The sequence below is a fragment of the Phyllostomus discolor genome, chromosome 5 (assembly GCF_004126475.2).
Source record: "Phyllostomus discolor isolate MPI-MPIP mPhyDis1 chromosome 5, mPhyDis1.pri.v3, whole genome shotgun sequence".
Lineage (NCBI taxonomy): Eukaryota > Metazoa > Chordata > Mammalia > Chiroptera > Phyllostomidae > Phyllostomus > Phyllostomus discolor.
In genome coordinates this window covers 26,859,240-26,875,952 of record NC_040907.2, presented here as the reverse complement: position 1 = coordinate 26,875,952, position 16,713 = coordinate 26,859,240, and the positions used below count along the sequence as shown (strand labels likewise).

The 16,713-nt window shown below is 37.1% G+C and overlaps 1 protein-coding gene and 1 pseudogene across 1 annotated transcript in view; one reads left to right on the top strand and one right to left on the bottom strand.

The window, feature by feature from the left end:
• RLF (RLF zinc finger) overlaps nt 1-15,423 on the bottom strand; it is an 83,115-nt gene extending 67,692 nt beyond the window's left edge. Inside the window, exon 1 of the mRNA XM_028512473.2 lies at nt 15,153-15,423. Within this exon, the coding sequence (XP_028368274.1) occupies nt 15,153-15,392 (240 nt within the window). The 5' untranslated portion in view covers nt 15,393-15,423. The remainder of the gene's footprint in view (nt 1-15,152) is intronic.
• LOC118500580 lies at nt 3,993-6,453 on the top strand (annotated as a pseudogene).
• Nucleotides 15,424-16,713: the final 1,290 nt, after the last annotated feature.

The following is a 16,713-nucleotide window of genomic DNA, read 5'->3' as shown; positions in this document are numbered from 1 at the left end:
CTCTCTAAAAATAAATAAAATCTTAAAAAAATAAAAAGGAAATATAAAGGGGTGAGAAAAAACTTCTAAGGCTGATGAATATATTTATTATTTTGATTATGGTAATGGTTTCATGGGCATATATGCCAAAGCTTAGCAAACTGTACATTTTTAAAAAGAGCAGTTTATTATGTCAATTACATGTCAATAAAGCTGTTTTTTGAAAAAGACAAAAGAGCCACAAACTGCACAAAATCATAAAAGGAATTTAAATAAATTTGACATTTCAGTTGTTATATTTTTTATTTTTACTGCAAGAAAATGTAAAACTTGGTGCATAAAGATAATACAAAATGTGAAAAGATAAACTGGAGTAGATAATTCCAAAGTACCAGTATATGACCAACAAAGGATTAATGTCTAGAATACATCATTTCACAAAAACTATTTTTTTAAAAAGGCAAATAATCCAATAGAAAAATAAGCAAAAAATAAGGTAATCCACAGGATAGTTAACTATTAGTAGCAATTGAATGTACACTAAAAAGATAAACAGCTCTCCACAAGTAAACAGAAAAAACAAAACCACAATGAGATACCACAGCCACCCACCAGAATGGCTAAAATAAAACTGCCTACACCTAGTATTGTAAAGGGTATGGGGCAATAGTAATGTTCATACACTAAGAACTGGCATAAACTGCCACAAATACTTTGAAGAATAATTGGGTGGTATTTATTACAGTTGATAATAGGCCTAGTATATGAACCTAGCAATTCTACTGTAAGCATAGACCCTAAAGAAATTTTTAAATCCTGCCCTGGCCAGGTAGCTCAGTTGGTTAGAGCATCATCACAATAGGACAAAGTTCCAGGTTCCATTCCTGGTCAAGGCACATAGAAGAAGCAACCAATGAATGCATAAATAAGTGCAACGAAACAATGTTTCTGGCTCTCTCTCTAAAAAATCAATTTTCAAAATTTTTTTCTACAAAGAAATTTTTACACCCATGTTTCAAGATATTTTTGAAAGATATCCACCCATTAGTTAATATAAGCACCTCTAAATCTGTCACTAAAAGAATGGACAAATAAACTGTGAATTTAAAAGGGTAACATAGAAGTATAAACTCTATAAAAACATAAACATAAAGTGATTGTCCCATTAGTTCTTAAATGAAATGCAACAAATGATAATACTTTAGTAACTGTCTTTCAAAATTTCTTCCATATATCATTGGAAGATGATATATTTTTAAAGTAGGATAAGAGTTTCCTAAACTTCTCCTTTAAACAATAATCTTGGATATTCTTTCACATTAATAGAGTGCCATTATTTTTTTTGCCTTTTTTAAATTTCATTTGAAAAATGCTGAAATTCACAAAAAAACAAATTCACACATAATTCCACCATTTTAAAAATTTGTATGCAATAAAGAAGTTAAAAGGTCACACCTACAGTTTCATCTAACTCCACTCCCACTCTCAAATGACCCTTCTAAGCAATTTAGTACACATAGCCTTATATACATAGACAAAAGCTTTCTAATTCTTGGCAATAATCTCCTGGGCTCAAATATTTTATGACTGTAGGATGTTCAAAGGATACTTATTTTTTGGCATTTCCAAACCTAAAATATCTTATAAAAGCCTCATCCAGCCCAAAATGGATTCCTGGCATTCCTGCTCTCCCTCACATTAGTAGGGTCTTCCTCTTCTTAATCACACACTTGCTTCAAACTTTTAATTTGGCAACCAATACCAATGAAGTTGTTGTAGAAAAGTGGCACAGAAAAGGATGTCTTTATAATCTATACCAAGTGGCAAAGAGTAATAATGTTGCCCATTCAAAACCATTTATATTAGACTTCAAAAATATGCAACAGGCATTGGGAATTGTTTTACTTATGCTCCTATTAGTTGGCAGGTGAAAAATATACACGATCAAACACTGACTACTGTTCCATTGTATCATAAGCAAATACAATATGAAAAACTGTTTAATGTTTATCTTCTCCACTAGACAATAAAGTCAGAGGGCAAGAACCACGTGTTTTTTCCATCCCTGTAGACCAGAACACCCAGCATATTGAGTAGCACATAGCAGGTATTCAGAATTATTTGCTTTTGACACTTTGCACTATTATTAAAGGATCTGCTAACTTATAAGTTTGATAAAGACAATTTTTCAGATACACATCTTTACTGAGAGAAATATGCCTGTACAGTACACTAAAGCAAATTCAACTAAGCAGGTTTGATTCCAAATTCTCACTGCTTTATTAAAACCCTATAAAAGGAGAGCAGCCAAATTGTTGACCAAATTGCACTTGTAGAAACTTCAAAAAGGAAATGCTTAGATCATACATTGTAGAAGGGTGCTCATATAAAATCACAATGATATACACTAGTCCTGAACTGTTTGGTGGTAAATAGGTATGTCAAAGGTCAGAACTTGATTGAAATTATAACCTATTCTGATCCTCAGTTAACAGACTAAGAGGGAGGTTCCCTTTTAAAGTTTTAAGCTGGAAAAACAAAGAGCTAGAAAACCTCTATAATCTTCTCCCAAACATAAGATTCTATGGTTTTATAAAAACATGGCCAGCCATCTTTTTTCCAGGGACTCATATCCAATGTGTTACAAATTCAAATCACTTCTGATATATGCATATTTCAATAAAGTACACAATTTAAATCCCAAACAATAAGCCAACTTAAAATCAACAGCCAAATGAATAAAAAATATTTTACACAGAATGATCTGTTGGTTGCAACAAGCCAAATCCATTACATACACTATAAATCCCAAAAGGACACCAATATTGCCTCAATGTAATAAAAATTCACCATAAATTATGCTTCCAGTCTACAAAGCTCATCATAGGCTCTCTGAATCTAAAACTATATTAAAAAATGCTCTGTAAACATCTAGAAAACTTCTTTTTTCCTTTAATGGGCTGTGCATTGACAGAAAAATGGAGGAAAGCTGTTCTACATGAAACATTCCTTTAAAACAATATTCAGGATAGAAAGGAAATTTAGGCCCTGGCTGGCGTAGCTCAGTGGATTGAGCGCGGGCTGGGAACCAAAGTGTCCCAGGTTTGATTCCCAGCCAGGGTACATGCCTGGGTTGCAGGCCATAACCCCCAGCAACCGCACATTGATGTTTCTCTCTCTCTCTCTCTCTCTCTCTCTCTCTCTCTCTCTCCCTCTCTCCCTCCCTCTCTCTCCCCCCCTCTCCCTCTCTCTCCCTCCCTCTCCCTCCCTCCCTTCCCTCTCTAAAAATAAATAAATAAAATCTTAAAAAAAAAAAGAAAGGAAATTTTAAAAACTGACACATTGTGGTCCTATCTGCTACCAAAAGCTATGCTAAGGGCAGTGTTACACTGTCTCATTTGACCATTATTGGGAGTAACTTTCTATTACCCCAAATTTCACAGACAAGAAATTTCAATCCAACAAGGCAAGGTTTAAGGTCAAGAGTATTGGAAGGAACATTTAAAATGAAATCTCCTAACTTCAAATCTACTTTCTACTGCATATGTTCTCCATAAGACAATAAAACATGAGATCGACCAAATGTAACGTTTTATCCACATTCACTGTTAAACTTTATGGGATAATTTGCTCTAGATTTAACATTTTCATTTGCCAAGTTCTTTAAACACCAAAATCAAGATTTCACTGTGAAGAAAAAGCCAAGTAAGGAGAGTGAACATAAGAACTAATGTAAACAAATAACCTCAATTGATATTAGTAGAGTGGTTTCCACTGGGATGGGCATTTGCCCTATCCATTTTATAATATTAATATAAAAACATTAATGTTTTTATTTAAATTAGTTTTCAAAACTCTCATCCCTTTTATATTTTTCTGTTTGCTTAAAATTTATATATTGGTACTATATAAATAAAACATTAAGTATTCATTTATTTCAACTGAATGCACAAGACAATGTTTGGTGATTGATGTCTTAGAAAATAATCCTTTGTGAGTGTTTTTCAACAGAATTATACAACACTGGAAGAGAATGGAACCTTAAAGGTCATCTCATTTAAGCAGCAATGTGAGGTCCCAAATAACAAACTGATCTGGCCCAAGTTTGTACATCCAATCAGTGGCACTTTATATAAAAACATATAAAGATAACAATATTTTTAAAAGTTAGCTAATGGAAAGCACTAGTTCCAGTTATTTAGCTATGATCTATCTAATGGCAGTGATAAAAGATACACACAGAGCACACACGTGAGTGCAATAAATGTTTGTTGGAAATCATTATGCTGACAAATCTCTAACAACAACCAATTACTAAACTGTATCATACATTCCAATGGCTCCAGATTAGGCTGCAACTAATTCTCTGATATGTTCTGCTTCTCGACAACCTCAAAGCAGTATAAAAATCTCAGTATTACATAGTCATGCTCTGTAATACACACAGTCAAATTTCAATGACCCTTAACCAATAAATTTTTAAAAATAAAAACGTGAAAATAAACCTCACAGAAAAAAAAGTAAATACATAATACATATGAAAAAAACATGCAAATGCTGTTAAATTGCAAATTAATCTAATAATGTGATATAGCACTTTTTAACTATTGGATTGGCAAATATTAAAAAGTTTAGTAGAAGTCTAAGTCCAGGCAGTGAAAGAGTGTGGTAGATAATGGCCATCAGTGCAAGGGTCATTTTGTTGCTGGGAAGGGATGGCCCTTGCCCACAGTGATGGTGGTTAGCAAGATGAACTAAGGGGGGCAGATGAGAGCAGTGATTAACCAAAAGTTGACAAACTGGAGAAAGAGAATGCCTCAAAGAGTTGCTGAGAGCTAATCAATTGAATGGGGCTTGCAGGATCAATTGAAGGCACACTGTACAGAAGTAATTAAATAAAAAGGACTAGGAGAAAAATTAAAAGGACTAGAACATGCTACTGTTGATGACTTGATGATGAAAATCACATGAAAAGGCAGAACCCTGGTACCTGACGATGCAAAGGAGAAGTTTCTACAAAGGTAAAAACACTCCTTGTTCAGCATGCCAGCTTTTAAGATTGAATTAGATTGTGTTGTTTTGTAGTCTTATTTCTGACAGTAAAACTTACCATAAATTAGGAATCACCTTCCCAAAATAAAATACTTTTTTGTATGACGGTATACGGTTCTCAGTAATGACGCATACATTGTATTGATTCCCCACCATGTGTTATTTTAATAAACAGCTCATGAATGAGGTTGAAGTTTCCTGGGATCTTGAAATAAATGGGACTTTTCAACAATCCACTAGATTTGTTGAGAGAAGAAGTCATCAAGTAATATAGTTTAATTATTGAGCACGTGCCTATTTCTGTGCTACCAACTGAGAAGTGAGCAGCCTCTTCTGATTGTCCAGATATGGTGTGTTTCTCTTTTGAATCCCTATAATATTTTATAATATATGCCCCATCTTGTACTAAAAAAAAAGTTTAGTAACACCAGAGTTGGCAAGGATATAATGAAACATAGACTCCCAAACACTATTGGTAGAAGTACATATTCAACTTTCATAAGCCAGCATCCATCAAAATTTAAAATAAACATTCTCCTTAATCCAGTAAGTTTCATTTCAGAAATTTATATTACCAATATAAATAACCAATGCTTAATGTTTAAGGATGTTCACTGCAACATTATTTGTGATAACAAAAAAAAGAACAAAAACAGTTTAAGTATGATACATATTCAACTGTAATGATGTAGCAAATTGTTCTAGATGTATTAAATTAAAAAGTAAAATGCAGAATGTATTCGAGCTTTTAAGAATACACAAAAGACTTAATTCCCCTGGGGAGTCACTGGAGGGACTAAGGGCAGAAGGCGGCTTTTACTGTTCCCTTAAACCTTTCTGTGGCATTATATGTTTTGCCTTGAGCATTGCTTTTCTATTTAAAATGTTTTTTAAGATTAAGAGTGCTAAAGCTTTTGCTACCTACGGAATTTTAAATCAATGCAGTTGCCAATGAAATACTGTGCATTCATTTTTTTAACATAGTAGATATGTATTCTATATGGGAAAACGAGTATAATACACTGAGTGAATTATGCAAGTTTTAGCATATAAGCTTGACATTATTTTTCTAAATTGTAGATATATGCACATACCATATGTAAAAATTCTTTAAGTATACATCCCAAACTGTTAACACAGGAAGATGTAGTAATCAGTATAAAGGGTTATGTGACAGTTTTTCACCTTAATTCTTATTTCTTACAATTAGAATGCATTCCTGAATTTCTTGGGCAATTGAAATTTTTAATAGTTTACACACACACACACACACAAATATATGTATTTTTCCAAAAATCAGGTAACTACACCAAGCTACTAACAATGAAAATACATGGTCCTGGACTTCCAGTAAAGATGGAGGCATAGGTAGATATACTTTGCCTCCCCACACAACCAAAAGAAGGACAACAAATTTAAAAACAAAAAATAGCCAGAACTGCCAGAAAATTAAACTGTATGGAAGTCCAACAACCAAGGAGTTAAAGAAGAAACATTCATTCAGACTGACAGGAGGGGCAGAGACGGGCAGGTGGGGTAGAGAGGATGAGCGGCAAGGCAGCTGCTGGCTTCCCTAATCTGGCAAAGAAAATAGACTTCCAGGAAGTCCAGGAAGCACAGAGAGTCCCAAAGAAGTTGGACCCAAGGAAGCACACACCAAGGCACATCATAATTAAATCACCCAAAATTAAGGATAAGGAGAGAATCTTAAAAGCAGCAAGAGAAAAGGAGAGAGTTACCTACAAAGGAGTGCCCGTAAGACCCTCAGCTGATTTCTCAAAAGAAACCTTGCAGGCAAGAAGGGGCTAGAAATAAGTATTCCAAGTCATGAAAGGCAAGGACCTATATCCAAGCAAAGCTATCATTTAGAATGGAAGGGCAGATAAAGTGCTTCCCAGATAAAGTCAAGTTAAAGGAATTCTTCATCACCAAGCCCTTATATGAAATGTGAAAGGGACTTATCTAAGAAGACGATGATAAAAACTATGAACAGTAAAATGACAACAAACTCACAGATATCAACAACTGAATCTAAAAAAAACACAAAAACTAAGCAAACAACCAGAATAGGAGAAGAATCACAGAAATGGAGATCACCTGAGGGGTTATGGGGGGGAAGAATGGGGGAAAAGTTACAGGGAATAAGGAGCATAAATGATAGGTACAAGAGAAACAGGGGGAGGTTAAGAATAGTATAGGAAATGGAGAAGGCAAAGAACTTACATGTACAACCCACGGACATGAACTAAGGGGGGTGGGGGGGGATGCTGATGGGAGCGGGTGCAGAGCGGAAGGGAGTAAAAGGGAGAAAAAAATGGGACAACTGTAATAGCATTATCAATAAAATATACTTAAAAAGAGATTACACAATCCTTTCACTTTCTGCTTTATGCATTTAAACATCTTGTCTTAAGCTTTCAAAATGAGCATGTGTTAAGTGGAGTCTCACAAAGAAATATAGTTTTATTACTTTAAGATACCTTATATTCTTTAAAATATATATGTGAAAAAGCAAATTAAAGAATAAAATCACAAATAAACATGTGCCTATGTTATACAACCATATACCATAAAATTGCAATTACCAAGCTAAACCATTCATTCTATTATGTCTGGTAATATTCTTCTACATGCCCATGTTAATAAAGTATTACTGTGCTGGCTAATGGTATCATACTCAGGTTATTTCCTCGGGAGTAAAATTACTATGAACTCAAAGGTCAGTACAGCAAGTTACTAGAACCCCCCCTCCCCGAAAAGGTACTCAGAAAAACACATTAAAGAAATCAGACTTAACACAAAAGTGATGACAAACAGACAAATACATCAGTAATTCCAAGCTAGTTATGTTGCAGAGATACTGTTACACCTGAATAAACTTGAAATGAAGATATGTCTGAAATATAACTTATTCTAAACTTCCAAAATTATAATATTTAAAATATTTTCATATAGGACAAATAACAAAACCTGCAAAAACTCTGAAGGAAATTTTCTTCATAGGAGCTCACAGTAATATTTTAGGCTAAAACTGAGGAATCAAAATTCAGTGGTGTGCAGAAACATACAACAATCAGCTCTTCACCATAGTGCTTTGCTTTACCATAATTAAAGAAAAATGCCCTGGCTGGTGTGGTTCAGTGGACTGAGTGACAGCCAGAGAACCAAAGGGTCAAACCAATTTGATTCCCAGTCAGGTCACATGCCTGGGTTTCAGGCCAGGTCCCCAGTAGGGGGCGCTCAAGAGGCAACCACACACTGATGTTTACCTTTCTTTCTCCTCTTCCCCTCTCTAAAAATAAATAAATATAATCTTTTTAAAAAATACATATGTATGTCTGTATATATGTATGTATATATAAACATAGACACCTACAGTTTATAAAATTACAATATATATACAGACAATATACTATATATACAATATACAACACATGTACTATACACACACACAGACACGCGCACAGCTCTACAGTTTAGGAAATAGAGGAAAAACAGCAGGGGCTCTGGAATCTAAAGACTGCCACAACTTACTAGCTGTGAGACCCTGGGAATTACTTAATTTCTGTGGGCCTCAGTTTTCTATCTGTAAAATGAAAATAGCACCACCTACCTGAGTGCCTAGAACAAAAAAGATGCTCAGTAACTTAAATAGGCCTCTAATTTTTTCATTTAATGGCTTCTATATTGGCCTTATGTCAGCAATGAAAATTGTAAGGAATCTATTTTTTTATACCATCTTGTTCAGGTTTCCAGTATTGTGACAATTACATACAAAATAAATGCTTAAATCTTCTAAGCGGATCTAGTGGGAAAAAATCATTACTTTATTTGTGGAATGAATATAAGCAACCATGGGAAGTTCTTAGAAAACATAAAAAGAGGTTCTATTGAAGCAATCAAGATACAAAGAACAATTAAGACCTCTCCCTACTGGGAAGCAGCGTAAACTGGTTGACAAAATAATGTCCCTGTTTCTTCATAAAGAGAGGTAAGATTTCCTTGTTACCCTCAAGAAGTCTAGTCAGGACTTTAAGGAAGGGAAGAGATAAAAGATCAATAAATATTGAGTACCCATTAAGTGCCAGGGACAAATCTAGGCAATGGGTAAACAAAACGGTCAACAGTCTCACTTGCTTACATTCCAGGCAGGAAGAAAAGTAGACAATACCAGATAGCAGTCAGTGACTTGAACAAGTATAAAGCAGTATTAAGGAGTTGGAAAAATATGGGGAAGTGCTGTTTTGGATAAAGTCGTCAAGGAAGACCTCTAAGACAAGTAAACAGGTGTCTAGAACTGAATGAAAACAAAGCACATGTCAGTTTTACCAATGCCTTTGCAGTCTTGAAGTAGTGCTTTCTATTTAGTTTTTTTAAATTAACATTGTTCAAAAGACCATCATCAACAGGCAGACACTGAAATCACCAGGAGGTCACAGAAAACAGCAAGAGATGGGGTGGTACCACAGTAAATGACAGCACCCAAAGTTCCTACTGTCTCACAGGTCACATTTATATGTTTTGGTCATGTGCACTGCAAAGCTAATTTTTGCTATTATAACTACCTGTCACCTAGTTTCTATTTATACATCTCCCAAGGGAGGGCAGCACAAGAAGAAAAGATTAAGGCAGTAAAATCTTTTGTTAAAAGATTTTATTCATTTATTTTAGAGAGAGGGGGAGGAGGAAGAGAGGGAGAGAAACATGATGTGTGAGAGAAACATCAATCACTCGCCTCTCATACACCCTTAACTGGGGGCCTCGCTGGCAACCCAGGCGTGTGCCCTGACTGTAGGTGATGCTCAATCCACTGAACCACACCAGCCAGGGCTAAAAATCTTTTAAAATGAATGAAATAGGTAAACCATAAGAGTCTTCATGGCCATCAACCTGAAGGAATTAAGAAGACTTATCCTCCCCCATCTCAACATTTCCAAGCTGTTGTCCTATCAAGCTGCTAACTCTTCCTGAATACTATATAATGCCTCCCATTGTCTCCCTCCATCAACACTACTCTTCATTCCACACATGTAAATATGTACATTATTATATAAATGTAGGCTAGGTTGATGAGTGATGTCTCTAAGAAGTGACCAAAATCTCCCATCTTCTTCCTTTACAATAATTTATGGTAATATTGCTTTTACTAGATTTTATATTAGGTGTTCCTTTTGAAGTACTCATCTTGAGTCTTTCATGAACTCCCTACAATATCATTTATTCAACAAATTAGTTTTGTGTACCCAGCATTTTATTAATTGCTAGGTACCAAGTATACAAAAAAGACTAAACAAGACCCACACTTTTGTTGGCTTAGTAGTCAATCAGTACAAGAGACAAACGTGGAAACAAATATTCAGGCACCACACTTATGTATTAGATGGTATGAGAATATACTGAGTGAAAAGAACCACCTATATCAGTCTGCTAAAATCAAAGCACAGTTCTGAAAACTGTTAATATTTCAGCCAGGTGTGAAAGGACAAATTGGCAGATAAGAAAAGGAAGATTCTGAAGTTAACCAGGCAGACTGTGAAATAAGGTGAAAGTGGACCACCTCCCCGCCCCCCCCAAAAAAGAGGCTGCAAAGGTGGGAGCCAGAGAGGGGAAGGTCCAGATTTTAAATGTCTGTGCATACCAGGCTAATAATCTGAATTTTATCTTGTCTTTGGGGAAGAAACCACTGAAGAATTTTAAGAAATAAATGACTAACAAGGTTAAATTTAAAATTTAGAAAGACACCAAAATGGTCTGTAGATAAGTCCAGTCAGAGGCAAGGAGATTAGTGAAGAGGGATATTTTGAAGCCTGAACCAAAACAGTGACAATAAGAAAAACAAGAGTTAAAAACCACAGGTATATACAAAGTATCAAAAAAGAAAAGAGAAAGAAAGAAAAAAAAGCCCAGTAAGAGAAAATGTATTTAGTGAATCAGAAAATTCCACAGAGGAAGTGACATTTGCACTAGTCCCTAAGAAAGAACATTTGTCATGCAGAAAATGAGAGAAAAAATAGAATAGCATACAAAGGGAAGAACGTAAGAATGCTTGATGACCTGAGATCTTGTTTGAAGTAATTCTTTCCTTTTGGAGACCATTCAGTCAGTTGGTAAATACTGCTGAAAGCCTAATTTGGCTTGGATCTTGAGAATCAAATGAAAATTAGGATTGTCTTTCCCAAACTAATGCACTTGGAAAGTCACAGCAAAATTTTAATCACAGGAAGTACAGAGATCACTCTGTGGTCCATGGACTCCAAACACCCTTGAATAAATTAGAGTAGGATTAGGGTGATGAGTCTGGCTAGGTAAGAGCTGAAAAGTAAACTGTGGGGCAAGGCCGTGAAGGTTTTTTATTCCAAGGCTAAGAAATCTGTGAAACTCAGACAATTCTGAGGGCACTATTTTTACAGAGATGGTCTTATTTAGCCCAGACAACAATGTATTTTCATAGAGAACAAGAAGTACTAATATTATTCCATCTGAAAATGAGAAAACTAAAGTTAAAAAAAAAAAACAAAACACCCAAGGTCACACACAGCTAGTTTACATGGTGAAGACACTATGCCTACCTGATTTAGGCCTTTTGTAGTAAATCCCTATCCTGGAAAAACTGAAACACACATATGCAGTACTTATTTTAAGGATTAAAAACTTACAGTCACTGTCAGTGTGGATCCTAAAACTACCTCATATAAACGAGGTTTAATTATGAAACTACTTTGACTGGGTATTCCCAAATATCGTATAATCATCCACCCAATAACTTCAAGTTTGTTAATGAAGACTACTTTGAAAGTCTTCAAAATTCATGTTACAAAAATTTGGACTTTAGGGATCCTGGTTCCCAAAACATAGCAAAAACTTGAGAGGATATCGTCAATTTTTCAGCAAACAAAGGAAAGACTGTTTTCTGGAGTTTACCCTTATCCACACTGCCTGGCAGAAAATATTTTCAGAAAAGGAACTGAGGAAAAGAAGGAAAAAACAAAACCACATCCTATAGACACTGAATACAAACTTGTACTGAATACAAATTTTCACTGAATACAACTTAATCTAACTATCCTTTTCTTAGTTACTATTACTTCTGAAATTTGTTTATATCGCCTTCACAAACTCCTGCCCGGAATGAAACAAGCTCTTCTATCCTTTCATATGTAGTTTATTTCTTCACTTGGTGCAATTCCAAAAATAAAGCCTTTTCTTTTAAAGGCTGCAAGAGATGGAGAGAATATGATCCCATTCTGTTGCAGGAGGGATCTACTTGGCACAACCGAAGTCTCCAGGACATTTCTAAACTAAACACCTGATGAAAATACACTTGTTGGCAATTAAGCATATCCCAGAGAGCACAGGGATGTAGCGTCGGTACCCATGTTGCTGCACATTATGTGCTCCTAGCAGGCAGGCTGCAATGTCAGGCATACACACAATCAGTGTTTCTTGAGAGGATGGATAAGTCTTATTTTGCCTTTCAAGTGTGAAACCAAGCCCTATTAAACCAAATTGGAGAGTGAAATTTTCCCGGCTTTATCATAAAGTAAAAAATTGTTTCTGTATCTGATATCTAAGTTTGTTTCTGTTTCTGTATCTAAGTTGACTTTATCAGGGCTACTGGGAAAAAAATGTGACAAAAATACTGTGATAAATATTGTAAAGAATTGAACATGAACTTTCTATTTTTACTGTTTGTAGAAAACATTACCAGGAGATAAAGGTCGGAAAGCAAAATATAATTCCATCATCACAGTTTGCTCAAGGTTATCAGCTGCAGAATCACCATAAAGATCCGACTAACTCCCAATCCCACCTGCTTTCTAACTATAATATCCCATCACAGGAACACCTTTTCTTATTTCACTATTACTCAAAAAAAAATGCCTTGGAGAAAAAAATTTAGGCCAAAAAAATCATAGAAAAGACAAATTACAAAGGTTTTTTCTCTTATTAGTATTATTTTATCCTCATCTGAGGACATTTTCTTCATTGCTTTTAGAGAGAGACAGAGAGGGAAACAGGATACAACAAAGAAGCATCCACTGGTTGCCTCCCGTACATGCCCAGACCAGGGATTCTATGCCTGTGGACCCGGGCTCCCAGGCACCCGCACCCAGACCCTGACCAAGGATCCAACCAGCGACCTTTCAGTTACCAGATTACCTTCTAACCAACTGAGTCATACCGGCCAGGGCAGCACTTTCTTTTTAAAATTCTTTTGTGCCCTCACATCTTTAGGTTATAACCACAACTCAAGACATTAAAAGATTCATTTCAAATAAAATTGGAGCTGCAAGCACTGGCATAAAGAATACATATGTGCAATATCCAGTGTCTTCTGACAAGCTTCAACATGATTGGTTACGTCCGTTCTTGTTATCTTTCTAGGAAGACAAATCAAGCTTAGAAGTCTTACCTCAAACCCACAATTTTCCTACCTTCCTCTTCACTACTCCTTTTCCATGAGCTCTTTCTCCCAAAGCATTCTGTTCCTGGAATGCTACACAAACACACATCCCATTCATATGACTCATTTTCATCTTTCAGCATAGGACCCTCCTTTGTCACCCTATCTAAAGTGGTCTCTCTCAGTTAGTTTCTTCTAATCACATATTGTAATTCGTAGTTAATCTTTTTATTTGTCTTTACTAGTTAACTGTTGTTCCCATTAGGATGTCCCATGAGGGCTCTTCCCTCACCACTATCTCCACAACACCTCCTCTCCCATCATTACAAAAACTACATCTGAAATTGTTATTTCTACCACCTCCTTCCTAACTGTAAGCTCATCAAGGGTAAGTGCTGCCTGTTTTCTCAGCACTTTGTAAAGTGCCTGACACCATCCTATGGAGTCAGTAAAAGTTTGTAGATTTGGATTGTAAGTGCAAATGATCATTACTAGGGAAGAAGCAAAGGACAATTAAAGCTTAACATTTCATAGTGCAGGGAAGCGCAACAGGTTGTAGGCATAAAAATTGGAGTGACATAATGTATGGGAAAGATTAGCAAGGACAAAATTCCATTCAGAGATGAGGCAGGCAGCATCTGGCTCAGCAAGAGAGGAGGGAGAAAAGCAACCAAACAAGTCAATTTTTGATTCTTTTTCAGACCAACACAGCCAATTGTCCCCCAAAATTATAAGTTTGGAACACCGCAAGTTATTCATCAGTCAACTACACGTTAAGAGTCCGAATGTCAACACACTATGATTATTTTGCATTCTCTAAAGCGTATCAGATAAGAAGGAAAGGAGTAGCTCTGAAACTTGATATAAACGAAGTAAAAATGATAATGGCATATCTTTACACTTAACTCGAAAACACTGAGAAAAATCTCGGAGTGATCATGGAGACCAAACATTCAATAAATACGTAATCATAGGTTAGAACCAGTATGGCACAGAAATGGTCATACGACTGCCAAAAGAGATTACCCTCCACATCTTTCTTGATTCTCTTCCACTCAGATATCCTAATAACCACTACAAGGCTCCCTACCCTCAGTCACGATAGCAAAGGCCTCAAAGGAATACATAAGAGTCGAAAGAACGGCTTAAATGTTTGGGGGTTTTTTAGTGCAAATAACAACCAACAAACCGGCTCTGCAATCCCTAACCAGAAAACCCTAGATGCCTTTGAAAAAACTGTCATATCTTTTAGGGACCCAGTAGACACTGACTCTAAAGAGAAGTCTCTAGCCCCAACATATATCTCCGGATCATTCAGGGGGACAAAACAGGATTTCCAGTTTGGAGGTCTGCACTCTACTCAGAAAAGGATCTTCTGGCAGAAATGAGCAATCAATCCCTCCGAGGGCAATGGCGCTCCAAACACCCGGCAGGGGCACAGGCAACCGCGACAGGGCAAGGCCCTTTCAGAGAGCCGCGGGCGCCCTCCGAGCCCTGAGTCTCTCCCAGTGCAACCCGCCCTGACGGTGGCTAAAGTCGGGCAGTGGCGGAGGGGGGCCAGCAGTTGGGCTTCCGAGCTGGGCCTTCCTGGCCCGGGGGCGCGGCGAATTGCAGAGGCAGCGCCTTTCAGTCCGGCCCGGGCTACGGCCATGGATCCGGGGCCTCTTCCCCTGGCCTACCCACCCCGCCGCCCTCCGCCAGACAGCCAGCCCCTCACCTGGCAGAAGCTCCGACAGTAGTTCAAAGATGAGACCTCCGACACCTCTTGCTCCCTCAGCTCTGTCTCCAGCTGCCACAGACACGGCCGAAGTCCCGGGGCTCCTGGCGCCGGAGATGCGGGGCGCTGACTCTGAGCCATGGACTCCGTCTCGGTTCGGCCTCCAGCTCCAGCCCCCGTCGGAGCCTCAGCCCCAGCCCCGGCGGCAGCGACGGCGGCGTCTCCCTTTCCGTCCGCCATCTTCCCACGGCCCAGCAGCGCGTAGGCAACCAAGCCACGTGACTCAACCTTGGCTCCGCCCCCGGTCGACCGCGCGTGGTGACGCACTCTCTGGCGACGCCGGCGCGGGTCGGATTCCGTCACTAGTTCGCTCCTCCTCTCGGCACCCTCCGGTACAGTGGTCTTGCCAACAGCGTGGCAACAACTGGCCTGAGAGGTCTTCAACTCAACTCCGTCCTTTCCCAGTCTTTAGAGTTCTGGGGTCACCCAGCTGACATACATGTAGACATAATCTAAGATATAAAAGGGATGACATTTCAGCTGCAATCTGAAGAACGAGAAAAAGGGAGCCCTGAGACAAGCCTAGAGGAAAGTATCTCCAATAGGAGAAAATTAAGAAGCAAAGATTCTGCGACCAAAATGAAGACTAACTCTGTGGAAACACGATTTATAATAGAGAAGGTACTACAAGTCAGTAGGGAAAGAATGACCTCTTAAATAAATGGCACTGAGACTTTTTTCCCAAAAAGGGAAAAAAATAAAATTAGATTTCTACTTCAAGCCATATCCAAAAATAAATCCCAGGTGAAATAAAGACCTACAAATATTTTTCAGAAAATATAAAACTATTGATATCAAAATGGGGAATGATTTCTTAGATAAGCTCCAAAAAGCACAAACGATAAAGAAAAATGTTAGATTTGACCGTATTTACATGTGCTGCTTCAGTAATAACAGAAGTTTAAAAAGATGACATGCAAAGACAAGCCAAACACTGGACGATATTCACCATGTATAGCCAACAGAGGATTAAGATTCAGAAAGGTTTTCAATATCAGAAGAAAAGAGGAAGCAATCCAATAGGAAAGTAAAGGATATACAAAGTTCACCAAAAAAGAAATCTGAATGGCTAATAAACCCATGAAAAGATATTTAACTTCACTATAACAAAGTACAAATTAAAATGAGATATACTCCCACACCCATCAGACTGGCAAAAATTTTTAATTAGTACCATGTTTTAGAATTTATGAAAATGGAACTTCATTACAGGTGGAAGTATACATTGGTACATCACTTAGAAGAATATATAATATTTAATAAAATTGAAAATGCACATACCTTGTGACTCAGAAATTTCTAGTAATAATAGTCTTTTTAAAGTTCTTAAAGTTAACTGATTTCATTCTACTAACAACACATTCATTTTATTTTTTTAATTGATTGATCTTAGAGATAAGAAGTGAGGAAGGAATATCAACTTCTTGTTCCATTCATTTATACGTTCATTGGTTGGTCCTTGTATATGCCCTGATCAGGGACTGAACCCACAACCTTGGTG